General features: G+C 47.8%; 2 protein-coding genes across 2 annotated transcripts; one reads left to right on the top strand and one right to left on the bottom strand.

Annotated features, from left to right (window-relative positions):
• Window positions 1-4,432: 4,432 nt before the first annotated feature.
• On the top strand, window positions 4,433-5,899 carry LOC119304010 (probable acyl-activating enzyme 1, peroxisomal). Its single transcript, XM_037581177.1, has one exon. It carries the CDS (start codon window positions 4,463-4,465, stop codon window positions 5,897-5,899), a length of 1,437 nt encoding a protein of 478 aa, XP_037437074.1. The 5' UTR covers window positions 4,433-4,462.
• Window positions 5,900-6,009: 110 nt separating this feature from the next.
• On the bottom strand, window positions 6,010-12,222 carry LOC119304009 (boron transporter 4-like). Its single transcript, XM_037581176.1, has 13 exons — window positions 12,095-12,222; window positions 10,956-11,062; window positions 10,657-10,739; window positions 9,516-9,708; window positions 9,287-9,425; window positions 9,021-9,195; window positions 8,738-8,904; window positions 8,430-8,603; window positions 7,744-7,839; window positions 7,543-7,659; window positions 7,084-7,406; window positions 6,695-6,965; window positions 6,010-6,572 (listed from the first exon to the last, which is right to left on the bottom strand). Exons 2-13 carry the CDS (start codon window positions 11,057-11,059, stop codon window positions 6,411-6,413), a joined length of 2,004 nt encoding a protein of 667 aa, XP_037437073.1. The 5' UTR covers window positions 11,060-11,062; window positions 12,095-12,222; the 3' UTR covers window positions 6,010-6,410.
• Between the last annotated feature and the right edge of the window lie 14,994 nt (window positions 12,223-27,216).

The following is a 27,216-nucleotide window of genomic DNA, read 5'->3' as shown; positions in this document are numbered from 1 at the left end:
ATTCTTCGGGGCACAATCCGTTGAAGAGAATATCACAAGCTTGAGCATTGTATTGCAACATCTTCAACTCATCCGCGGTAGCTTCACGGTTTGGTTCTCTCCCATCAAAGAAGTCACCTTGCAAACCAACACACACAATATCCCAAACGGCGGGGTTATGTCCAAGAATATGCATTTTCATTTTATGCTTCCAACTAGCAAAATTAGTACCATCAAAGTAAGGACCTCTACGGTGATAATTTCCCTTGCTAGACGCCATACTCTCCTAGGTTGTGAAACCAAGGCTATGACCACCAAAAGCTATGGAGATCAAAGCAAATGGAGACCAAAGCTCTGATACCACTTGTAGGATCGAAAGTATGTCTAGAGGGGGGGGGTGATTAGACTACTTGACCAAATAAAAACTTAACCTTTTCCCAATTTTAGTTCTTGGCAGATTTTAGCTATTTTAGAACAAGTCAAGCAATCATCACACAATTCAAGCAAGCATGAAAAGAGTATATTAGCAGCGGAAAGTAAAGCATGCAACTTGCAAGAATGTAAAGGGAAGGGTTTGGAGAATTCAAATGCAATTGGAGACACGGATGTTTTTCCCGTGGTTCGGATAGGTGGTGCTATCCTACATCCACGTTGATGGAGACTTCAACCCACGAAGGGTAACGGTTGCGCGAGTCCACGGAAGGCTCCACCCACGAAGGGTCCACGAAGAAGCAACCTTGTCTATCCCACCATGGCCATCGCCCACGAAGGACTTGCCTCACTAGCAGTAGATCTTCACGAAGTAGGCGATCTCCTTGCCCTTACAAACTCCTTGGTTCAACTCCACAATCTTGTCGGAGGCTCCCAAGTGACACCTAGCCAATCTAGGAGACACCACTCTCCAAGAAGTAACAAATGGTGTGTTGATGATGAACTCCTTGCTCTTGTGCTTCAAATGATAGTCTCCCCAACACTCAACTCTCTCTCATAGGATTTGGATTTGGTGGAAAGAAGGTTTGAGTGGAAAGCAACTTGGGGAAGGCTAGAGATCAAGATTCATATGGTAGGAATGGAATATCTTGGTCTCAACACATGAGTAGGTGGTTCTCTCTCAGAACATATGAGTTGGAAGTGTATATGCGTTCTGATGGCTCTCTCCCCGAATGAAGAGGAGGTGGAGGGGTATATATAGCCTCCACACAAAATCCAACCGTTACACACAATTTACCAATCTCGGTGGGACCGAATCAACAAACTCGGTCGGACCGAAAAGGTAAACCTAGTGACCGTTAGAGATTTTCGGTGGGACTGACATGCAACTCGGTGTGACCGATTTTGTTAGGGTTTGGGCATAACGTAATCTCGGTGAGACCGATTACACAAACTCGGTGAGACCGATTTTGGTAATAAGCTAACCAGAGAGTTGGTCGGGTAAACTCGGTGGGACCGATCTGCTCTTTCGGTGAGACGAAAAGTTACAAAAAGGAAACAGAGAGTTTACATTGCAATCTCGGTGGGACCGATCCACTCTTTCGGTGAGACCGAAAAGTTACGAAAGGGAAACAGAGAGTTTGCAATCCCATCGCGGTGAGACCGAGATCCTTATCGGTAGAACCGAATTGCTAGGGTTTGGCAGTGGCTTATGACATGTGAAACTCGGTGGCGCCGGATAGAAAGAATCGGTAGGACCGAGTTTGGCTTAGGGTTTAGGTCATTTGTGGATATGGGAAAGTAGTTGAGGGTTTTGGAGCATATCACTAAGCACATGAAGCAAGAGGCTCATTAAGCAACACCTCATCCCTCCTTGATAGTATTGGCTTTTCCTAAAGACTCAATGTGATCTTGGATCACTAAAATATAAAATGAAGAGTCTTCAGCTTTTGAGCTTGAGCCAATCTTTTGTCCTTAGCATTTTGAGGGTTCCACTTTCACATCCATGCCATGCCAATCATTGAGCTTTCCTGAAATAATCATCTTGGAATAGCATTAGCTCAATGAGCTATATGTTGTCATGAATTACCAAAACCACCTAGGGATAGTTGCACTTTTAGGTGGTGTACGGGGAGGCCCGGCGGCGCACGTGGAGGGAGGTGCGGCAGCGCTGCGTCCGCGTGGCCGCCGCCCTCGCCACACGGTTTGGCGTCGCTCGCGGTGACGTGGTGAGTATGGAACTGCCGTCTGTTGGTGTTAATCTTGTTGTTTAGGAGTTTATTATGTTTTATTTCTGTTTGAGTTTGTTGAGTCTGAGTCTAGTATAGCGATGCATGCCATCATGGTGAAATGGACTGATGGATTAGCAGAGGTGAGACCTGATCATCAGTCAAGTGAACCAGGAGTTGTGAGTACATGCAAGTACTAGTTAGATTTAGTCAAGAACTAGCTTAGTGGTCGTTCTGTTAGTGTGAAGCTGCATGCACCCGTGTAGTGTGGAGTCCAGTAGCCAAGTCGTGATCACATGGACGTGGAGCTAGAGAAGCAGATCGCGGTGCCGTTGTGGACTAGCTCCTTCGTGGCAGTGACTCAACGTGTGTGCGTGTGGGTAGTGGTGAGTAGAAATCGGAGCAAGCCGGTGTGTGGCTTGGTCGGTACGTTGCTCCCCTTTAAAAGGAGTTGTAATCAGTTTGTTTGATTAAGCAAAAAAAAGAACAAGAGAAAAGCGGCAGAAGTGCGTTGCCACCAAAAGCTCTGTGTGTTCTTGTGTGCTGTGTGTGTGCCTGCCTGAGTTCATCTCCTATCCTGGGTAGAGATTACATTTGGTATTCAAAGCCATGGTGACTGAAGGTTCGCGCACTCCGTCGCCGGGTCGCCGCCATGTCTCGGCCTCGCCGGTGGTGCGCCGAGGCCAGAGCCCGACGCGGCGTGGCTGCCGCGAGGTGGTGGTGCAGCAGGAGGTCGTCCACCAGGCCAGCAGCACCGTCATCTACCCGCCGCTGACGGCGACGAACTACTTCGAGTGGTCGCTGATCATGAAGGTGAACATGGAGGCCCAACGCGTGTGGGACGCCATCGAGGGAGGCGGGACATTCAGCCAGGACAGGACGGCGCTTGCGGCAATTCTGCGAGCCGTGCCGGAGGAGATGCACTCCACGCTTGCCATGAAGGCGACGGCAAAGGAGGCATGGGATGCCATCAAGATCATGCGGGTCGGCGATGCCCGCGTCCGTGAGGCCAAGGCGCAGACTCTTCTCAAGGAGTTTGATGCCGTCCGCATGAGGAGCGGGGAGACCCTCGATGAGCTCGCCATGCGCATGAACGGGGTCGTCAACAAGCTGCGCACGCTCGGTGAGAACCTCGACGAGGTGAAGGTCGTGAAGAAGCTTCTCCGCATCGTGCCGTCCAAGTATACCCAGGTAGCCATTGCCATTGAACAACTTCTTGATCTTAAAACCATGTCCATGGAAGAGCTTGTGGGAAGGCTCAAAACGGCGGAGGACCGGAGCGACTTGGACGAGGGCGCCAGCAACTACGACCAGGGTGGTGGGAGTCGCCTGCTCCTCACGGAGGAGGAGTGGCTTGCTCGCCACCGCAGCGGCACCGGCAAGAAGAAGGGCAACTTCGACATACGCAAGGTGCGTTGCTACAACTGTCAAGAGTACGGGCATTACTCCAAGGACTGCACCGAGCCAAGGAAGCAGCGGGCGCTTCTTGCTGCCGCGACGGCCGACGACGAGCCGGGGCTGCTGTGATGCTACGGCATGGGAGTTCCCAATAAAAGACAACAAGATTAAGGGGGTGATTGTTGGTGTTAATCTTGTTGTTTAGGAGTTTATTATGTTTTATTTCTGTTTGAGTTTGTTGAGTCTGGGTCTAGTATAGCGATGCATGCCATCATGGTGAAGTGGACTGATGGATTAACAGAGGTGAGACCTGATCGTCAGTCAAGTGAACCAGGAGTTGTGAGTACATGCAAGTACTAGTTAGATTTAGTCAAGAACTAGCTTAGTGGTCGTTCTGTTAGTGTGAAGCTGCATGCACCCGTGTAGTGTGGAGTCCCAGTAGCCAAGTCGTGATCAGATGGACGTGGAGCTAGAGAAGCGGATCGCAGTGCCGTTGTGGACTAGCTCCTTCGTGGCAGTGACTCAACGTGTGTGCGTGTGGGTAGTGGTGAGTAGAAATCGGAGCAAGCCGGTGTGTGGGTTGGTCGGTAAGTTTGCTCCCCTTTAAAAGGAGTTGTAATCAGTTTGTTTGATTAAGCAAAAAAAAGAACAAGAGAAAAGCGGCAGAAGTGCGTTGCCACCAAAAGCTCGGTGTGTTCTTGTGTGCTGTGTGTGCGCCTGCCTGAGTTCATCTCCTATCCTGGGTAGAGATTACACCGTCACGCTCCCATCCGCCGTTGTCGCTCTCTGCCTTTTGCTTGCTCTCTGCACGTCCGGCCCGGGATCTATCTGAGACTGAAAAATAGTCAGAGTGATAGTAAGAACTTGTCTGTTTTTTCACTATCCGGAGTGTGCAGGTGGCTGTGCTCAGCCCGAACGTGCCGGCGATGTACGAGCTGCACTTCGCCGTGCCCATGGCCGGCGCCGTCCTCTGCACGTTCAACACGCGCCACGACGCGCCCATGGTGTCCGCCCTGCTCAAGCACTCCGGCGCCAAGGTGTTCCTCGTCGAGTCCAGCCTCCTCGACGTCGGGAGAGCCGCCCTCAAGCGCCTCGCCGACTCAGAGCCCGGCGCCGCCAGCATTCCGGTCCTCGTAACCATCTCGGACGACGCCGGCCAAGACTCCGGCCGGGCGGCGGACTACGACTACGAGGGTCTCATAAAGAGCGCTCCGTCTGAGTTTGACATCCGGTGGCCCGCGGACGAGCTGGACCCGATCACGCTCAACTACACGTCCGGCACGACGTCGCGGCCCAAGGGCGTGGTGTACAACCACCGCGGCGCCTACCTCAACACCATCGGCACCGTCCTCGCCTACGACATCACCCCGATGCCGACCTACCTGTGGACGGTGCCCATGTTCCACTGCAACGGCTGGCACCTGCCGTGGGGCGTGGCCATGCAGGGCGGCACCAACGTCTGCCTCCGCCACTTCACCGCCGCCCTCATCTTCGACAGCATCGCGCGCCACGGGGTGACGCACATGGGCGGCGCGCCCACGGTGCTCAACATGATCGTCAACGCGCCGGCCGCGGACCGGAGGCCGCTGCCGGGCACGGTGCGCGTCATGACGGGCGGCGCGCCGCCGCCGCCCCGCGTGCTTGCCGGGATGGAGGAGCTTGGCTTCGCGGTGTACCACATCTACGGCCTCACGGAGACGTACGGCCCGGCCACCGTGTGCACGTGGATGCCGGAGTGGGACGCGCTGCCGGCGGAGGAGCGCGCGCGGCTCAAGGCGCGGCAGGGGTTCCAGCACGTCGCGATGGAGGAGGTCGACGTCAAGGACCCGACGACCATGGAGAGCGTGCCGCGCGACGGCGAGGCGGTGGGCGAGGTGATGTTCCGCGGCAACACCGTCATGAGTGGATACTACAAGGACATCACCGCCACCAATGAGTCCATGGGCGGCGGGTGGCTGCACACCGGCGACCTCGCCGTGCGGCACCCGGACGGGTACATCCAGCTCAAGGACCGGGCCAAGGACATCATCATATCAGGCGGCGAGAACATCAGCTCCATCGAGGTGGAGTCGGTGATCTTCAGCCACCCGGCGGTGCTGGAGGCGGCGGTCGTGGCGAGGCCCGACGACCACTGGGGGGAGACGCCATGCGCGTTCGTCAAGCTGAAGGACGGTGCTATTGCCACGGAGGCAGAGATCATCGGTTTCTGCCGGGAGAGGCTGCCGCACTACATGGCGCCGAAGACCGTGGTGTTCGAGGACTTGCCCAAGACCTCGACGGGGAAGACGCAGAAGTTTGTCCTCCGGGAGAAGGCCCGGGCCATGGGCAGCCTGACCAAGACCGGAAACAGCAGCAAATTGTGACATTTGTAGTGTTGAAAATGATGTGACATGTCGACTAAAATCGAAGCCATTCGGTTGTTAATTAGCACCTCATTTCAAACTGAAACTTTTTACACTCAAACAGAGCAAGCTAAGCACACACAGGCAACAACAGGCACCAAAATTACAGCCAGAACACACGGCATCCATAGAATCTCAAGCAATATGTGCAAACTCGTACGCTCAAACAGAGCAAGCTAACTCACTAAGCACACACAGGCAACAACAGGTCACAGAGCAACAGTTTTGCGGCAATACCTAACGAGCTAATCTTTCAACTCCTCACCATTGCTATCCAGTAATTTCTTCAATCTGCTGCTCTCACTGCTAAATTGCCTGACTTATGGGAAAAGCCACGCTACAGTACCATATGCATATCAGCGAACAATAATAGTGCATTCGGCAAAGAGCTGCTGCCTGAGGATTTCCCTCCCCATTTCTGATAGAATCATCGGCGAAATCCTCCGTCGGTCCTCGGGCCATTGTTCTATCTTCAGACGCTTGGCTGAACGGCGTTTGAATGGGCCTGAAGGTGCCTTTCTTCACGATGGCACACAACCCTGTGCTTCAGCTCTCCGCGGTTTGTTGTGAGCTCATCCAATATTTCAGCGTCGATCCTGCTGTCGCAGCTTCCTGAAAACGAGCCATCTTCCTCCTGTATGAGGAACCAAAAGTTTCAGATTAACAAATAAAGGAAGATGGACACCTTGGGGCATTTCAGAGAATGAAACAAAACTTAAAAGCTATCGGAGAAATGCAAGCTGAACTTATATATACCAGTAGTGTGTGTTCATGTTGGACCCCTTCAAGTTCTTCGTACTCCGCCGCGTCCAGTTCCCGCAAGTCATTGGGCTCAAAGAACTTGGGGAGTAGGTACTGCCTAATGAGAATCATCAGGAAGAAAGGCAGCGGGAAGAGAATTCCGGCTATTGGTATCCATGTCGTGCCGAAGCATAGCAAGAAATACACAATCTGGAAGATCGTGAAGACATATATCGTTCTCCGAGACACCGACTCCATGAATGATGCATGGGGACCTTCCAAGACCCTGCAATGGTTACAATACCGCGGGTTAGTGTGATATGTTGCATACCGAGAGGAAGCACTCATAAAGTTCATTTGTTCAGATGCATGAGATGAGCAGATAGATTCAGATTAGACATTACTTGTAGCGTCGGCTTGCTCCAATGCACAAAAATTGTATCCTTTCCCAAAACTGGTTCCCGGGTAGACTATCAATGGCCATGTAGGCAAAGTAACCCCAGAGGACCGAAGTCGGTATCATCTTGATAACCGGCATAGCTGCAACACAGCCACCAACCAGTAGGGATTGCAGCAGGTTGCTTAGTCTCTGCTCGTTAACGCGAACGGGCAAATGTGCTTCGATATGTTTTCTAGGATCAAATTCTCGAGCCAATTTTCCATCCTCGTCGCCCTCACGCAGCACAGCATCCTTCAAGCTCTTCAAGTCGTTGTCAACAGAATCAGCCTGCATGACAGATATTTTTAGCCGAGAAGTCACTCTGGCAACTGTTGCAATATTGTTCGCTACAAAAAGACTTATTTGTTGTGTATGACATGAAGGGGAAATAAGATAGTAAGATGACTAAGATTGAGAAACTCACATCCTGTTTATTATCCATTTCAATGAACACTTCATGCATCTTGCCATAGATTTCCAAACTGCTTGCACGGTTCGACATGCCCTCTTTGGCAGTTTGAAGCATCTTTTTGCGCATTAACTAAATTGACAGAAAAAAGAGAAGAGGGATGAGCAAAACTGGCTACTGTAGCAAATGATGCAAATCAGTCTGAATCTCACTCACCTGCCCCTTGAGGACAGCAAGGCTTCTTGTATGCATGGGGGACTGAGGGAGTACTCCATTTGCTGGAGGAATGCCAATCAAACCGCATAGTAGGACCTGCACCATTCACATATATACTATGAGAAAAGGAAACATGACCTGGTGAATCAGAATTTGGAATTAAAACGTAGTCCGGTCTGAAGATCATTTCAGAGGTGTCACATAGGTCCTCAAACTATGAAAATTGTCATTCAATTCCTCGAACCACAATGTGTGTCATCCAGGTCCCCGAACTATTTCAGAGGTGTCACATATGCATACACTTATTGCACTTCGAGGACCTTCAAGGACCTGTATGACACTTTTTTCATAGTCCGAGCAACTCTGAAATAGTTTGAGGACCTAGGATGCACTTCACTCTTGACCCCTGTTCAAGAATTCATCCGATTAACCAGTTAACTTGCCGATTAATCCCTACTCATAGGGTCACCGAGTAGCCGATAAATTGATAAATCGTCTGATTAATTGATTAAATGGCCGATTAACTTGCCGATTAGCCTATTAATCCCCTACTCGCCAGCCAACCGAGCAGTTACCAGTTAACGATTTCCTCAACAATGCTCTTGACTATTAGAGGTTCTTAACAAAACCGTGAAAAGGCTCACAAAAGAAGAGTTTGCAAATAGAATGAGTTAGACACCACATACCATGAATCCAAGTACCAAAATGTCGTAATGGTAGGCAGAAGGTTTTTTCAAATTGAACTCCTGTTGCTGAGCCAACTGTGAAGCTACACTATGATCAAAGAAGTAAAGTCCAGCAACCATCAAAGCAGGCACGATGGCTGCAAATATATATACTGGAGGGACAGAAAATAAATCCTGAAAGTAAACACCAAAAAGAAACATTCATGAGACCCATGGCACTCAATATTTATAAGCTTTACTAAGTTTGAACTATGGAGACCATGAAAAACATCTATACATGTAGAACCACAAGCAATTTGACTTGATACCTTTGCTACAGTCCAATGCCCCAGTGAACTTGACTCCCAGGGAAGTGGGCTGAAGAGCCTCCTAGGCACTCCTGAAGGGACACCGCTCGGTAGTGCGTGCGAAAATGCTGTCCACACGATCACCATAAGCGGGACACCATAATCGGCGATGAAGCTCCTAATCCATCCTGCAAGCGGCAACTTAAAGGCAAGATGATCAGTGAACATGGCAGAGAGTTTGATAGGTTTGAGCTTAACTAATAGATAGACACAACAAGATAAATGGCGTAAACGTGTGACCAACCTATGCCATACAGCCATGACCTTGCCCGCCTAGTCTTGAGTGCACTGTATAGCAGGCCAATTGAGAAGATGACACCAAGTAGGCCATTGACATATATCCACTGGAACTGGTAAGTAGCCGAACTGCGGTCAGAGATCTCAGCATCTTTCGGCATACTGAACTCACTCACGATTCCCTGCAATACATAGATAGTCCCCGTATTAAGTATTCTCCGCACGGTGAAAATAATAATAACTAGGATTAATTTACTAGACATGATGGCATACCTTGATAGCTTCTTGCAGAAAGAGAACGGTGATCAACATCCCGAAAAGTTCTCCTGCAACCCTCGTGAATCTGCTTATAACATTGGAAGCATTGAACATTGCCAAGAGAAACAGCATGATGGCAGTCCAAATGCAGACCCTGCACTTCAAGAGAGAGCATGCATGTTTACAATATCAAAGCTGTCACATGATGGAGGTGGAATCTGTTTTAGTACCTACTACTACGTACCATCCAGCCCAAGCCAAATATAGCCGTTCTCCCAGCCCTGGCTGCTTCTTGGCAAAGTTGTAGAGATACGTGTACATGATAATAGTAGGCTCTGCGACTCCAACGATCATCATGGGTTGCCCACCAAGAATCGCATGTATTATCCCACATATCGCCGTAGATGCCAAAGTTTCAACTGTGCTGAGAATACCATCTGAAACAGATCACATCTTTAGTGCTACAGATTGCGTGAAAATTTTAAACTTCCCCATGTGTAGTAGAGTGTGGAAATTAAGAGGGCAAGAATTTACTTGTTAAGCAATTTTACAATGGTTCTCCTTACCTCTAGAGGGGTCAGAGTTGTAATGAGTCCTGGCCTTTGATTATTGATGCTTTTTATTGCAAAAAGATTATACTGGATCCTCCAATTAATGCATTGTGGCATAAAAAGGGAACTACTAATGCACATTATTGTCTTTCCTAAGCAAATCAGACACTTTATTCACCAAATCAAGGTGATTAAATTACTATATTTATTTGCGAAAACGGAATTAAATTAGTGAACTCCATGTATATGGAGATGAAACATTCTAAGAAAATTTTACATCTTGTGGTACAAAGATCTAACATATCTGAAAAGATTCTAACGTATTAGAAAAACAAACTAAATATGGATGGATGGCTCAAAGAAATTGTGTGTGCCTTAAAAAATCCAAACAAAACAAATCAAATTTAATTTTGTATGCGGAACAAAACCGTTGTCAATGGATTCTCAATTTTTTGTTTTGAATAAACTGATATCTGACTAAAAACAAATGCATAATTTAAATTGTATGCAACAGTTCCATTCATATGTCAAATTTGTAGTTTATCAAACTTGCAAACATGTTGATGCATATACAAGTTAAAGTATGTATACTATTTTCTGAATTTTATTTATTTATTTATTTTCATGTGATAGTCGATATGGCAAGAGTTATAGCAATATAGTATTTTCATATTATTAATCCCTGTCTTTCTCCTTTTCTAAAAAATCCCTGTCCTTCCAAAATCCAAAATTTATTGCCTATTTAGTGATCTTACCTCTTAGAAGGTAAGAGAATCATATGGCCCTGGATCAAGAATATAGACGGCTAAAATTGTTTGGGACTATTTATCTTACTTGTTTCGTTGCTGAGCTGCTCTCCGAATGCGATGACAGGGAGTGCGGAGGCGAAGAATATATACATGGTAGGGGCCAATATCCTGGCAAACGAACATTAGAAGTGAAGAAACATAAGCAAATCTCTTTGTAAACATGTAAAAAATTGATCTTGTTGGGCTTGTTTATATTATATACTCCCCTTGATTTGTTTTTATAAGACGTTTTGGACAGCTAGCTTTGAACTGTTTTAGGCACTGTCTAAATTGTCTAAAACGCCTGTAAACAGAGGAAGTACAAAATACAAGAAGAAAACTGACCCGAAGCCAGCTCGAAGGCCTGCAAGCCAGTCGTCCTTGTACCAAGGCGCTCTCCCTTTGACATCCGCGACCACTCCCTTGACGGGGCTCCGCAGTAGATCCATGAGCTGATGAGAGAAACAACCTCAACTCTTATATAAAAATAGGCATCAGATCAGAGGAGGGGAACAAATAGAACCTGGCGGTAGGTGCACCCATTTCTTAAAAAAAAAAAAAAAGAGTAACCACAAAAATAGTCGAGAAATCATGAATTTGACAACAAACTTGCTCAAGCGTTACACTCGCGTAAAAATGTTTTGCGAAGAAATGACTTTCGTGGTATTGTTGGCGAAAAAAACAAAACCAACACTATATTATAGTTATACTATTGGTTGTATATTGTCCTGGAAAATTTGTTTTTTTCTGCTCAGATTTTTTTATGGGAGTTTTTCGTTGTCGAAACTTTTGTACAAGTACGCCAGTAGGAAGTTCGTTTGAAAAAAGTTTCAAAGTTTTAACCTTTTCCTGAATTACTAATTTTTTTCCAAGAAACTTTTCTTTAATCAGGTTCATTGAGAACCAGGGTATTTTCCTGGGATGGGATGGCTTAAACTCGAAGAGAAAATTCTGTTTGCTTTTGCTTAGACCAGAAAGAAGTTGATAGTAGCCGTAGTGCTAGCTACCAATAGAAACGACGCACGGGGTAAACTAATGTGCTCTACACACACGACTTGACGAGGAAGAACCGAAGAAGAGCTCATCACCTCAACTTGTTGTTACGAAAGACGTCAGGTCTAGTTACTGGAGTATATACAAGAATTTTGCTACAGAAACTCGAGAGGAAATCAGCCCAGTCGTGGACGTGGAGAGTGAATCACACAAGGCGAGCACGTAGCTGCAAAATTGTGAAATGAAAGAGAAACCGCCGGAAAAGCCAGCTCGTCACATGACCGGCTACTGCATCCATCCGTCCATCCAGACGGCGCGGAGGAAGGACTGCCGATCTTGGCTGCCCACAGACCACAGTACTCCCTCCGTAAACTAATATAAAAATGTTTAGATCACTATTTTAGTATTCTAAACGCTTTTATATTAGTTTATGGAGGGAGTGCTAGATAGAAACCAAACCGAGCGGCGGACGGACGGGAGATTCTACGTACCGGTAATCCGAACGCGCGGCGGTGGCGGGGCTAGCTAGGATGAAGGGAGGAAGCGGCGCGGCGGTAGAAACAGCTGGTGTAGTGTGGTTGTGGTGCACAAAGGCGGCGGCGGCGGCGGCGTGGTATCTCGGCCCCGGGCCAAGCGGTGGGCGGCTACTTATACGCGGGCGGGGCGAGACTTCCCTTGTGCGTGTCACTCACTGACGAGTGGGGAGGAAGGAAGGAAGTGGGAGGCGCCGACCCTCGGATCACGGCGGCTGCGGCGGTTCGCCCATGCAGATGTCTGCCCCGTGCCGTGCCGCGATCGGAATGCACGGCACTTGCATGTACTACGGCGGGCTCGGAGCCAGAGATAGTTGGTGGTATTGCACGTACGAGGTTGAACTTGGATCCCTGCCACTCCACTCCACCAAGTCCATCGGTCGGTCTTTCTCCCGAAAAAATAAAGTCCATCGGTGGTACCACGTGACATACATACATGGTAAGCAATCCAAACAATTTAAAACAAAATTTATCGGTTGGTCATGCTGTTTTCAATTTCTCAGTTATACGTATGTACTATCTACTACAACGAGTTTAGAGCATCTCTAGCAGACCCCGTATAATTCCGAGCCGTATAAGGCGTTTACAGTTCGATGAAGATATGTTTTGCGGATCGAAATCATGCGCGGCAGAGTAGACCCTGTATATGAAAATGTATAATTTTTTAAAAAACCTTTCTCGGAAGAAATTGCAACCACACTAGTTCATCACATACTACATGATCATACACTAATTCATCACATACTACATGATCATACGTACTACATTCTACTACTACTACTAGAGGGGGGGTGGGGGATCTCGCGGCGGCGAGGCCGAGGTCGATGTATCAAAATGGACGAGCTCGCGGCCAAGGATGGCGCGGTGGAGGAGCTCAGTCCTCCTTGTCGGAGCTGTCGACATCGATCAACTTCTGCCTCTGCTCCTCGCGAATGCGCCGCAACTCGTCGTCCTTGTCCTTCGCGGCAAGGTTGGTCGCGACCGTCTGCTTGAGGATGAGGTCTTCGAGCTCCTCGTCGTGGCGCTAATGCTCCGCCTCCTCGCGCAAACTCCGTTTGGCAATGGCGGCCACGACCACGTCGACAGCGGCCACGAAATCTTCGGGCCCGACGACGTCTCGGCGCTCGATCTCCTGGGGCTCCTGCTTGACGGCGACGAGCTCGATCTTCTCTGGCTCCTCCGACCACTCCCTCTTCACGGGGAGAAGCGTCGCGCCGGAAGGGCCCCTCCTCTGTCTCACGACGGAGGAGCATTGATGGCGGCTCGAGGCCCTTGTTCGTCCACTTCCGTACCGCGCGGACACAACGCTCGCGCTCGGGGTCGCCGCTGCCGCCGGAGTTCCACATACAGCCCCACATGACGTTTGGAGGCGGAAGAGGGCTCACCGGCGGCGAGAAAATGCGGGGGAGAGAGCCCATATCTGTCCCACAAAACCCTAGATATACGGCTTCGGGGAGGGGGGGGCGGTTTGCGGGCTGCAGTTAAAAAATGACGGGTCTGACAAGTATACATGCTCCGTTCTGAACAGAAAATTGGGCCGAGCCCATATACTCGCCGGAAATTTGCGGGTTCGCGAGATATACGGGGTCTGCTAGAGTTGCTCTTGGCCTGGCGCCGGTAAAGGAGGGGCGATAAAGGCGGCGCGCCTTCGGCTCGCTCTAGTGTTTGTAGTCGTCGCTAGGTAGTCAATTGATCTGGATGTAATTTTTATTATTTCTAGTGTTTTTTACTACCATGACAGTTCATGAATAGATTAGAAGTTTTCTCGCAGAAAAAAGAACTAGTGGGTGCAATTAGTAAATTTCGTACGAGTACACCGCACAGCAGGAGAGGTGTTCACCTATAGAAATCAGTTTTCTGCGTTTACACACCCTAATTAATAAATTTCGAGATGTTAACTTAAACAAGACAAAAAACGCTGCATGATCTAAGCAATGACGACATTTTAAGGATTCGCTAGCCGGGTCTGTTCACGTGAACAAAATGTGACCCATCACCGTCAACGGTCGCCCGTGCTTTACACAAAATGTCATGGGGCCGTATGCGTGCTAGTACAAATTGGAGCACAGGTCTCTCTCAAAATAAAATAAAAATGTAGAGTGCCAGTAACCACAAGACAGATAAGTTTCGGTCGACCTAGGCTAGGACTAGGAGCAACGCTACACGCGCCACGCATGCATGCATTTTTCTTTTCTGCCCGCGATTCACTACATTTACATGCATGCAGTTTTCTACAGCACCAAGAATACACAGGAACCTTCTCGCAAAAAAAGAGAGAGAAAAAAAAGAATACCCAGGAACCCTAAAAAAACGGTCCAGAAACGTATACAATTCTCACGAGAAACATATACGTATAATTTTCTGTTCTGTTCCCATCCACCAAAAAGACAGCCATCACGTTTTGTACGTACTCGGGCGGCCACCGCAGAAAAGTCACAAATCTCCATGGAAACCAGCGCTCAGGTATGCATGCGTCGTCGTACCGTATCTAGCGGACGGAAGCAGGAGGAGCGCCCCGACGGCGGATGAAACAAACGGATAGATACATAGGGACCGTGTGGAAAATATCATAGTTAGAGCAACTCTAGCAGATCCCGCATCCGGCGCGAACTCACATAATTCCGGCGATTATACGGGCTCGATACATTTTTCTGGCCAGATTAGAGCCCGCATCGGTGTCCGGCCCGTAAATTTTTTGCCGCAGCCCGCAAACGCAACCCCCGAGCCACTATAACTGCGGGTTTGCGGGCCAGATGCGGGTCAAAACCCTATCCTCCCCCCGCCGCGTTCCCCTTCAATTCCCCCGACGCCACTCGATTTCTCGCCACCGGCGAGCCTTGAACCACCATGGCCGACTCGGGGATGAGGCGGAGCGCCGCCGCCACACCAGATCTGACGTCGCGCGCAAGCGGGGGGCGCGTCGGTGGCTCAACCAGGGGGCCCGGCCGCCGTCGGCATTCGACCGGAGCGAGCTCGACGAGTTCGAGCTCGAGCGCGCCCGTCACCGCCGCGCCTCCTCCGGCAACTGGTCCGCGGGGAGCTCATCCGGCCACGGGTCCGCGTGGTGCTCATCCGCGGGCGCATCGAGCTTGCGGCTCGTTCCGGTGAAGAGGGAGCCGGAGAAGGCCGTGCCCGATGCGCCGCCGCGCCGAGGCGTCATCGGACCCAAGGACTACCTCCCACCGGGGCAAGAGGAGCTCCTCGAGCGCGTCGTCCTCGAGCGGTCGGCGAGAGATCAGGAAGAGATGGAAGAGCGCATCCGGCGCGAGCTCGAGTACGAGCGGCTCTTCCTCGAGACGGGCCTCACGGCATCGCAGGCGCACGCATCGAAGGAGGCCGACCTGCGCGTGATGAAGGAGGAGCAGGCGAAGCTCTTCGTCGACCTCGACTCCGACTCCGACTCCGATTGATCGCGCCGGTGGGCAAATACCGCAGGAGCTCCAGTGAGCTCAATTTTGTTGCAGTGGTGCGGTAGCGTAGGCCCTGTCTACCATATCTAACCTTTATGTATGTATGTGGCTTGTATGAACTTATATGCGAAGAAGAACCATCTATGCGAGCGAGCTCCGGCGAGCTGTTGCTTAAATTTCTCGCGTGAAACAACTTTTTTTAAAATTTAGGGGTTTGTTTGCGATTTCTAGTCTGCCGCCGCAAATTTCGGCCTCCATAACCGCCCTCGTGCGACCTGCAAACACATTTTGCAGGTCGGCAAAATGTGGGGTCTGCTAGAGTTGCTCTTAGATTTAGGTCTGAACCTGAGCCTCTTTAGAGCTCAGAGCTTCTCGGCTGTCCGATTGGAATCATCTCACGACACAGACCGTCCGATCTCGATCCAAATCGCTGTGAGTCATTGAATATTTACCCCATCAATTTCAGTCGTCGGATAAATTCCGAATGCATAAAAATGTAAGAACATCTACAACCGGACCCATCATATCCATCTCAAACGCCCGGACAGGCCGTTCGGTCACTATCACGAAAACGCGACCCAACTAGACCCCTCATATCCTTCTCAAACGCCCGGAGCACCCCCTCATATCCATCTCAAATATAAGGACGATATGAGGGCTCGCGGACGCGCCCGGGCATGCCCGGTGAGTCCGCCACGTATGACGCGACCCCATCCCATATCACTTTTTCTTTTTCTTTATTCATTCTTTTCTTTCTCTCTCTTCTTGCCCACCAATCACGTGCAAGTGACCGGACATATGAAAAAAATAGTGTGGCTGTGCGAACGAAAAAGTAAGGGTTCAAAACGGACACGCTCGGTCACTGACCGGGCGCGTCCGAGAGCGTTTGAGGGGTTGAATTAGAGGTACGTGGCTAAAGATGCTCTAATATCCTTGCAACAAACGGGGCATTTTTGTCATTTCATATATGGGTTATAAAATAGCAACAGCATCGTGTTGAGTGAAAACCTAGTTAGTTATTCCATTGAGAAGATCTGGCCGTTGGAGACGTTGGAAGGCTCGGTGTGATGTGATCGATCGTTTGTTGGTGACTCTAGTTTAACCGCTGGTTTCCATTAATTAATTAAGCAATTCTTTTCTTCTTAATTAATTAATAAGGCAAAACTTTTGCCTCCGTTTAAAAAAAATGTAACCGCTGGGGCATGCAGTGTGTATTGTTTTTCGACAAAGGCTGAGGCATGTATGGCATGTGCAGAGGCCAACTACTGATGTGCAGCCTGGTGGCCGGCAACCTGCGAGGGCATGCAGGCTGGCTGGTGTCCATTAGTTGAGGAGTAGTCAATTTGAGGACCTTTGGGAGGCATCGTGCCCATGCATACGGACGAGCACGGGAGCGGTCAGTGTGGACGGCAGCGACTAGCTCGAATCGGCCGGTCCCTGCCTGTTGCTGCTAGGATAGCTAGGAATCCAAGTATGGAGTACCACAGAGTCGTGGAGAGTGCCTTGTGCGTAGTCAGTAGTCACGTCGCCCCTCCTCGATGTCTCGACGATATGTACTCCACTCAGAGCAAGCATCTCCATGGCGGTCCGCTCACTATTGTCGTCGACCATTTTTCACACAAATAGTACTCCCTCCATAAAGAAATATATGAGCATTTACATCAAACATTATCGCAAGGCAACGATTGGAGAATGCACGTCTCGATTTTGGGGCCGGACACCCGGGCTTTTCTTCTGCGGCCGAAAGGAGCGCACGGTCCTCCGCTGCAGTAGGCACGGTTCCGTGGAAGCCCTTGGCCCTTGGTCTCCGCCACAGAGGTCGTTTTCTGTCCCTTAATTTCCTCGAGTCCGAGGGAGGAGACGAAGAAAATGGGCTTCTCTCGGGACGGGAGGAATCGCATCGCAGGCACCGAGCGAGCGGGATGTTTTTGGAGAGTTCTCGGGGGAGGTCGTGCTCGGGCCGGGCGGTCTCTTCTCCGGGGTGACCGCGCCACGCCATTGCCCGTCCGTGCCTACTACCTACCTAGTACCTACACCTACCTAGGAATGGGATGGATGCAGATCGCAGAGTCATGGACTTGTGTGACAGCGCGGTCGACGTGCACGTCTGGCGCCGGAAGCAGCCAGGCTACCCTTTGCTCGGTCTCCAAAAATTCCAAAAGACGCCGTGAAAGTGAAACAAAATCGGATCGTTGTAGAGTACAACCTCTACTTTTACTACAAGCCAATATTTCTTCTCGCCGCATCCTCCATAAAATAAAATGAAAATATTTCTTCTCGCCGCTGAATGGACCTATACATCGAGTGAGTCACTGTCAATGTGTGAAGCCTGCACGCACGGCATCCTGTATGCACAGTTTGTCACATCGTCCATCTTTCCACGACCGAACAGCTTCCAAGTTTCGACATCGTCCTTGCACGGCCGAATGGGTGAAAAATGCACCTCTGTAGTCCGGTCCTGGTCAAGCCGATCGTGCACGGGAACGGGCCTAGATATCCACTAGTGTAGTGTGGATACGTAGTACTACTGTTAAGTCTTCCGATCACACACGTTAGCGAGAAAAAAATGTGTGTAATGACATCGTCATAAAGTTCAAAATAAAATCCGTGTGCATCAGCCCGAATCGTACGTGATCAAGGACTCATCGCACACGCTTGGCTAAGACCAGCCGCTGCGATACCGCGGGCACGTGTGATGTGAGAACATCACACATAGTAGTTAGATTGAGCGAATTGTGTGGGCTCGTGTACATAATTGTTAGAAAATCAATCATGTGTGATGTTGTTCGCAGGGTTACTAGGAAATGAACACGTGGGACCGCTATCACACGCGGGTGAATAAGAGTATCTCTAGCACATCCCGTATAATGTCAACCCGTAAAATACGTTTACAATTCGCTGAAAAACGGATTTGCGGGCCGACATGGACTGCGACTGAGCAGACATGTGAAAGTCCGCGTTGGTCCGCAAACCAAGAACCCCCGATAAGCGAATTTGACAGCGATTCCGGCAATTGAGTTTAAATTCAAACAATAAAACACAGTTTTCGCGCAAATAAAAGCATAGTTTTGTACGACAAACGCAAAAAGACTTCATGCAAAGGCGATGACCACGTCCATCATCATCTTGGTCGCTTTTCATCCGTCGTCATGATCTTCAATCCGCACCACCTACATCGATGCCATCGCCGGCACTTGTTCCAACTCCGGCACCGAAAGCATCGCCAGGCGCACTGAATGCACAGCGACATTGGATCTAAATCCCTATGAGAAAACATCGCCGGCACCGATACATGCACCGCCCGCCTTGTGCAACCCCTCGTCCTCTTCAAGACGTCTCTCCTTGCCATATCATGCCATTCTTTGGTGATGTCGTCCATGTCACCGCGGTTCAATGTCATGATCCTATTCTCTTCGGCAAGAAGCTTGGATATGGCTTTGTTCTCAGCGACACGTGCTCTTCTCTCCTCAATGGCCGCCTTGCGCAACCCCTCGTCCTTGAGCAATTACCACTTCTCTTGCTTCTCTTGTGCCTTCTTCTCGGCGAACTCTTCCTGAAGGAAATATGCCCTAGAGGCAATAATAAAGTTATTATTTATTTCCTTATATCATGATAAAAGTTTATTATTCATGCTAGAATTGTATTAACCGGAAACATAATACATGTGTGAATACATAGACAAACAGAGTGTCACTAGTATGCCTCTACTTGACTAGCTCGTTAATCAAAGATGGTTATGTTTCCTAACCATTGACAAAGAGTTGTTAGTTGATTAACGGGATCACATCATTAGTTGAATGATCTGATTGACATGACTCATTCCATTAGCTTAGCACCCGATCGTTTAGTATGTTGCTATTGCTTTCTTCATGACTTATACATGTTCCTATGACTATGAGATTATGTAACTCCTGTGTGCCGGAGGAACACTTTGTGTGCTACCAAACGTCACAACGTAACTGGGTGATTATAAAGGTACTCTACAGGTGTCTCCAAAGGTACATGTTGGGTTGACGTATTTCGAGATTAGGATTTGTCACTCCGATCGTCGGAGAGGTATCTCTGGGCCCTCTCGGTAATGCACATCACTTAAGCCTTGCAAGCAATGCAACTAAAGAGTTAGTTACGAGATGATGTATTACGGAACGAGTAAAGAGACTTGCCGGTAACGAGATTGAACTAGGTATTGGATATCGACGATCGAATCTCGGGCAAGTAACATACCGATGACAAAGGAAACAACGTATGTTGTTATGCGGTCTGACCGATAAAGATCTTCGTAGAATATGTAGGAGCCAATATGGGCATCCAGGTCCCGCTATTGGTTATTGACCGGGGACATGTCTCGGTCATGTCTACATTGTTCTCGAACCCGTAGGGTCCGCACGCTTAAGGTTTCGATGACAGTTATATTATGAGTTTATACGTTTTGATGTACCGAAGGTTGTTCGGAGTCCCGGATGTGATCACGGACATGACGAGGAGTCTCGAAATGGTCGAGACATAAAGATTGATATATTGGACGGCTATATTCGGACACCGGAAGTGTTCCGGATGATTTCGGAGAAAACCGGAGAGCCGGAGGGTTATCGGAATCCCCCCGGAAGAAGTAATGGGCCATATGGGCCTTAGTGGAGAGAGAGAGGGGCAGCCAAAGTTGGGCCGCGCCTCTTCCCCCTGGTCCGAATTGGACTAAGAGAGGGGGGGCGGCGCCCCCCTTTCCTTCTCCTTCCCCACTTCTTTCCCCCTCCTAGTAGGAGTCCTACTCCTACTAGGAGGAGGACTCCTCCTTGGCGCGCCATAGGGGCCGGCCGGCCTCCTCCTCTCTTTAACCTTTATATACGGAGGCAGGGGCACCCCAGAGACACACAAGTTGATCCTCGTGATCATATTCTTAGCCGTGTGCGGCGCCCCCTGCCACCATAGTCCTCGATAATATTGTAGCGGTGCTTAGGCGAAGCCCTGCGACAGTAGTACATCAAGATCGTCACCACGCCATCGTGCTGACGGAACTCTTCCCCGACACTTTGCTGGATCGGAGTCCGGGCATCGTCATCGAGCTGAACGTGTGCTAGAACTCGCAGGTGCCGTAGTTTGGGTGCTTGATCGGTTGGGCCGTGAAGACGTACGACTACATCAACCGCGTTGTGCTAACGCTTCCGCTGTTGATCTACAAGGGTACGTAGATCACACTCTCTCCTCTCGTTGCTATGCATCACCATGATCTTGCGTGTGCGTAGGAAATTTTTTGAAATTACTACGTTCCCCAACAGTGGCATCAGAGCCTAGGTTTTATGTGTTGATGTTATATGCACGAGTAGAACACAAGTGAGTTGTGGGCGATATAAGTCATAGTGCTTACCAGCATGTCATACTTTGGTTCGGCGGTATTGTTGGACGAAGCGGCCCGGACCGACATTACGCGTACGCTTACGCGAGACCGGTTCTCCCGACGTGCCTTGCACATAGGTGGCTTGCGGGTGACAGTTTCTCCAACTTTAGTTGAACCGAGTGTGGCTACGCCCGGTCCTTGCGAAGGTTAAAACAGCACCAACTTGACAAACTATCGTTGTGGTTTTGATGCGTAGGTAAGATTGGTTCTTGCTTAAGCCCGTAGTAGCCACGTAAAACTTGCAACAACAAAGTAGAGGACGCCTAACTTGTTTTTGCAGGGCATGTTGTGATGTGATATGGTCAAGACATGATGCTGATTTTATTGTATGAGATGATCATGTTTTGTAACCGAGTTATCGGCAACTGGCAGGAGCCATATGGTTGTCGCTTTATTGTATACAATGCAATCGCGCAGTAATGCTTTACTTTATCACTAAACGGTAGCGATAGTCGTGGAAGCATAAGATTGGCGAGACGACAACGATGCTACGATGAAGATCAAGGTGTCGCGCCGGTGACGATGGTGATCATGACGGTGCTTCGGAGATGGAGATCACAGGCACAAGATGATGATGGCCATATCATATCACTTATATTGATTGCATGTGATGTTTATCCTTTATGCATCTTATCTTGCTTTGATTGACGGTAGCATTATAAGATGATCTCTCGCTAAAATTACCAAGAAGTGTTCTCCCTGAGTATGCACCATTGCGAAAGTTCTTCGTGCTGAGACACCATGTGATGATCGGGTGTGATAGGCTCTACGTTCAAATACAACGGGTGCAAAACAGTTGCACACGCGGAATACTCAGATTATACTTGACGAGCCAAGCATATACAGATATGGCCTTGGAACACGGAGACCGAAAGGTCGAGCGTGAATCATATAGTAGATATGATCAACATAGTGATGTTCACCAAAGAAACTACTCCATCTCACGTGATGATCGGACATGGTTTAGTTGATTTGGATCACGTGATCACTTAGACGATTAGAGGGATGTCTATCTAAGTGGGAGTTCTTAAGTAATTTGATTAATTGAACTTAAATTTATCATGAACTTAGTACCTGATAGTATCTTGCTTATGTATGTTTGATTGTAGATAGATGGCCCGTGTTGTTGTTCCGTTGAATTTTAATGCGTTCCTTGAGAAAGCAAAGTTGAAACATGATGGTAGAAATTACACGGACTGGGTCCGTAACTTGAGGATTATCCTCATTGCTACACAGAAGAATTACGTCCTGGAAGCACCGCTGGGTGCCAGGCCTGCTGCTGGAGCAACACCGGATGTTATGAACGTCTGGCAGAGCAAAGCTGATGACTACTCGATAGTTCAGTGTGCCATGCTTTACGGCTTAGAATCGGGACTTCAACGACGTTTTGAACGTAATGGAGCATATGAGATGTTCCAGGAGTTGAAGTTAATATTTCAAGCAAATGCCCGGATTGAGAGATATGAAGTCTCCAATAAGTTCTATAGCTGCAAGATGGAGGAGAACAGTTCTGTCAGTGAGCATATACTCAAAATGTCTGGGTATAATAATCACTTGATTCAGATGGGAGTTAATCTTCCAGATGATTGTGTCATTGACAGAATTCTCCAATCACTGCCACCAAGCTGCAAGAGCTTCGTGATGAACTATAATATGCAAGGGATGAATAAGACTATTCCCGAGATCTTCGCAATGCTGAAAGCTGCGGAGGTAGAAATCAAAAAGGAGCATCAAGTGTTGATGGTCAACAAGACCACTAGTTTCAAGAAAAAGGGCAAAGGGAAGAAGAAGGGGAACTTCAAGAAGAATGGCAAGCAAGTTGCTGCTCAAGAGAAGAAACCCAAGTCTGGACCTAAGCCTGAAACTGAGTGCTTCTACTGCAAGCAGACTGGTCACTGGAAGCGGAACTGCCTCAAGTATTTGGCGGATAAGAAGGATGGCAAGGTGAACAAAGGTATATGTGATATACATGTTATTGATGTGTACCTTACTAATGCTCGCAGTAGCACCTGGGTATTTGATACTGATTCTGTTGCTAATATTTGCAACTCAAAACAGGGACTACGGATTAAGCGAAGATTGGCTAAGGACGAGGTGACGATGCGCGTGGGAAACGGTTCCAAAGTCGATGTGATCGCGGTCGACACGCTACCTCTACATCTACCTTCGGGATTAGTATTAGACCTAAATAATTGTTATTTGGTGCCAGCGTTGAGCATGAACATTATATCTGGATCTTGTTTAATGCGAGACGGTTATTCATTTAAATCAGAGAATAATGGTTGTTCTATTTATATGAGTAATATCTTTATGGTCATGCACCCTTGAAGAGTGGTCCATTCTTATTGAATCTCGATAGTAGTGATACACATATTCATAATATTGAAGCCAAAAGATGCGGAGTTGATAATGATGGTGCAACTTATTTGTGGCACTGCCGTTTAGGTCATATCGGTGTAAAGCGCACGAAGAAACTCCATACTGATGGACTTTTGGAACCACTTGATTATGAATCACTTGGTACTTGCGAACCATGCCTCATGGGCAAGATGACTAAAACACCGTTCTCCGGTACTATGGAGAGAGCAACAGATTTGTTGGAACTCATACATACAGATGTATGTGGTCCGATGAATATTGAGGCTCGTGGCGGATATCGTTATTTTCTCACCTTCACAGTTGACTTAAGCAGATATGGGTATATCTACTTAATGAAACATAAGTCTGAAACATTTGAAAAGTTCAAAGAATTTCAGAGTGAAGTTGAAAATCATCGTAACAAAAAAATAAAGTTTCTACGATCTGATCGTGGAGGAGAATATTTGAGTTACGAGTTTGGTGTACATTTGAAGCAATGCGGAATAGTTTCGCAACTCACGCCACCCGGAACACCACAGCGTAATGGTGTGTCCGAACGTTGTAATCGTACTTTACTAGATATGGTGCGATCTATGTTGTCTCTTACTGATTTACCGCTATCGTTTTGGGGTTATGCTTTAGAGACAGCCGCATTCACATTAAATAGGGCACCATCGAAATCCGTTGAGACGACACCTTATGAACTATGGTTTGGCAAGAAACCAAAGTTGTCGTTTCTGAAAGTTTGGGGCTGCGATGCTTATGTGAAAAAGCTTCAACCTGATAAGCTCGAACCCAAATCGGAGAAATGTGTCTTCATAGGATATCCAAAGGAAACTATTGGATACACTTTCTATCACAGATCCGAAGGCAAGATTTTTGTTGCCAAATTCAGAAACTTTCTGGAGAAGGAGTTTCTCTCGAAAGATGTGAGTGGGAGGAAAGTAGAACTTGATGAGGTAACTGTACCTGCTCCTTATTGGAAAGTAGTACATCACAGAAAACTGTTTCTGCGACACCTACACCAATTAGTGAGGAAGCTAATGATAATGATCATGAAACTTCAGGACAAGATACTACTGAACCTCGTAGATCAACCAGAGTGAGAACCACGCCAGAGTGGTACGGTAATCCTGTTCTGAAAATTATGCTGCTAGATCATGATGAACCTACGAACTATGAAGAAGCGATGGTGAGCCCAGATTCCGCAAAATGGCTTGAAGCCATGAAATCTGAGATGGGATCCATGTATGAGAACAAAGTATGGACATTGGTTGACTTGCCCGATGATCGGCAAGCAATTGAGAATAAATGGATTTTCAAGAAGAAGACTGACGCTGACGGTAATATTACTGTCTACAAAGCTCGACTTGTCGCAAAAGGTTTTCGACAAGTACAAGGGGTTGACTACGATGAGACCTTCTCACCCGTAGCGATGCTCAAGTCTGTCCGAATCATGTTAGCAATTGCCGCATTTTATGATTATGAAATTTGGCAGATGGATGTAAAAACTGCATTCCTGAATGGATTTCTGGAAGAAGAGTTGTATATGATGCAACCGGAAGGTTTTGTCGATCCAAAGGGAGCTAACAAAGTGTGCAAGCTCCAGCGATCCATTTATGGACTGGTGCAAGCCTCTCGGAGTTGGAATAAACGCTTTGATAGTGTGATCAAAGCATTTGGTTTTATACAGACTTTCGGAGAAGCCTGTATTTACAAGAAAGTGAGTGGGAACTCTGTAGCATTTCTGATATTATATGTAGATGACATATTACTGATTGGAAATGATATAGAATTTCTGGATAGCATAAAGGGATACTTTAATAAGAGTTTTTCAATGAAAGACCTCGGTGAAGCTGCTTACATATTAGTCATAAAGATCTATAGAGATAGATCAAGACGCTTAATTGGACTTTCACAAAGCACATACCTTGACAAGATTTTGAAGAAGTTCAAAATGGATCAAGCAAAGAAAGGGTTCTTGCCTGTGTTACAAGGTGTGAAGTTGAGTCAGACTCAATGCCCGACCACTGCAGAAGATAGAGAGAAAATGAAAGATGTTCCCTATGCTTCAGCCATAGGCTCTATCATGTATGCAATGCTGTGTACCAGACCTGATGTGTGCCTTGCTATAAGTTTAGCAAGGAGGTATCAAAGTAATCCAGGAGTGGATCACTGGACAGCGGTCAAGAACATCCTGAAGTACCTGAAAAGGACTAAGGATATGTTTCTCGTATATGGAGGTGACAAAGAGCTCATTGTAAACGGTTACATTGATGCAAGCTTTGACACTGGTCCGAACGATTCTAAATCGCAAACCGGATACGTGTTTACATTAAACGGTGGAGCTGTCAGTTGGTCAGTTCAAAACAAAGCGTCGTGGGGGGATCTACATGTGAAGCAGAGTACATAGCTGCTTCAGAAGCAGCAAACGAAGGAGTCTGGATGAAGGAGTTCATATCCGATCTAGGTGTCATACCTAGTGCATCGGGTCCAATGAAAATCTTTTGTGACAATACCGGTGCAATTGCCTTGGCAAAGGAATCCAGATTTCACAAGAGAACCAAGCACATCAAGAGACGCTTCAATTCCATCCGGGATCTAGTCCAGGTGGGAGACATAGAGATTTGCAAGATACATACGGAGCTGAATGTAGCAGACCCGTTGACTAAGCCTCTTCCATGAGCAAAACATGATCAGCACCAAAGCTCCATGGGTGTTAGAATCATTACAGTGTAATCTAGATTATTGACTCTAGTGCAAGTGAGAGACCGAAGGAAATATGCCCTAGAGGCAATAATAAAGTTATTATTTATTTCCTTATATCATGATAAAAGTTTATTATTCATGCTAGAATTGTATTAAACGGAAACATAATACATGTGTGAATACATAGACAAACAGAGTGTCACTAGTATGCCTCTACTTGACTAGCTCGTTAATCAAAGATGGTTATGTTTCCTAACCATTGACAAAGAGTTGTTAGTTGATTAACGGTATCACATCATTAGTTGAATGATCTGATTGACATGACCCATTCCATTAGCTTAGCACCCGATCATTTAGTATGTTGCTATTGCTTTCTTCATGACTTATACATGTTCCTATGACTATGAGATTATGTAACTCCTGTGTGCCGGAGGAACACTTTGTGTGCTACCAAACGTCACAACGTAACTGGGTGATTATAAAGGTACTCTACAGGTGTCTCCAAAGGTACAAGTTGGGTTGACGTATTTCGAGATTAGGATTTGTCACTCCGATCGTCGGAGAGGTATCTCTGGGCCCTCTCGGTAATGCACATCACTTAAGCCTTGCAAGCAATGCAACTAAAGAGTTAGTTACGAGATGATGTATTACGGAACGAGTAAAGAGACTTGCCGGTAACGAGATTGAACTAGGTATTGGATACCGACGATCGAATCTCGGGCAAGTAACATACCGATGACAAAGGGAACAACGTATGTTGTTATGCGGTCTGACCGATAAAGATCTTCGTAGAATATGTAGGAGCCAATATGGGCATCTAGGTCCCGCTATTGGTTATTGACCGGAGACATGTCTCGGTCATGTCTACATTGTTCTCGAACCCGTAGGGTCCGCACGCTTAAGGTTTCGATGACAGTTATATTATGAGTTTATACGTTTTGATGTACCGAAGGTTGTTCGAAGTCCCGGATGTTATCACAGACATGACGAGGAGTCTCGAAATGGTCGAGACATAAAGATTGATATATTGGACGGCTATATTCGGACACCGGAAGTGTTCCGGATGATTTCGGAGAAAACCGGAGAGCCGTAGGGTTACCGGAATCCCCCCGGGAGAAGTAATGGGCCATATGGGCCTTAGTGGAGAGAGAGAGGGGCAGCCAAAGGTGGGTCGCGCGCCTCTTCCTCCCTGGTCCGAATTGGACTAGGAG

Source organism: Triticum dicoccoides, chromosome 5A (assembly GCF_002162155.2).
Source record: "Triticum dicoccoides isolate Atlit2015 ecotype Zavitan chromosome 5A, WEW_v2.0, whole genome shotgun sequence".
Classification (NCBI taxonomy): domain Eukaryota; kingdom Viridiplantae; phylum Streptophyta; class Magnoliopsida; order Poales; family Poaceae; genus Triticum; species Triticum dicoccoides.
This window is presented reverse-complemented; position numbering and strand designations above follow the sequence as displayed.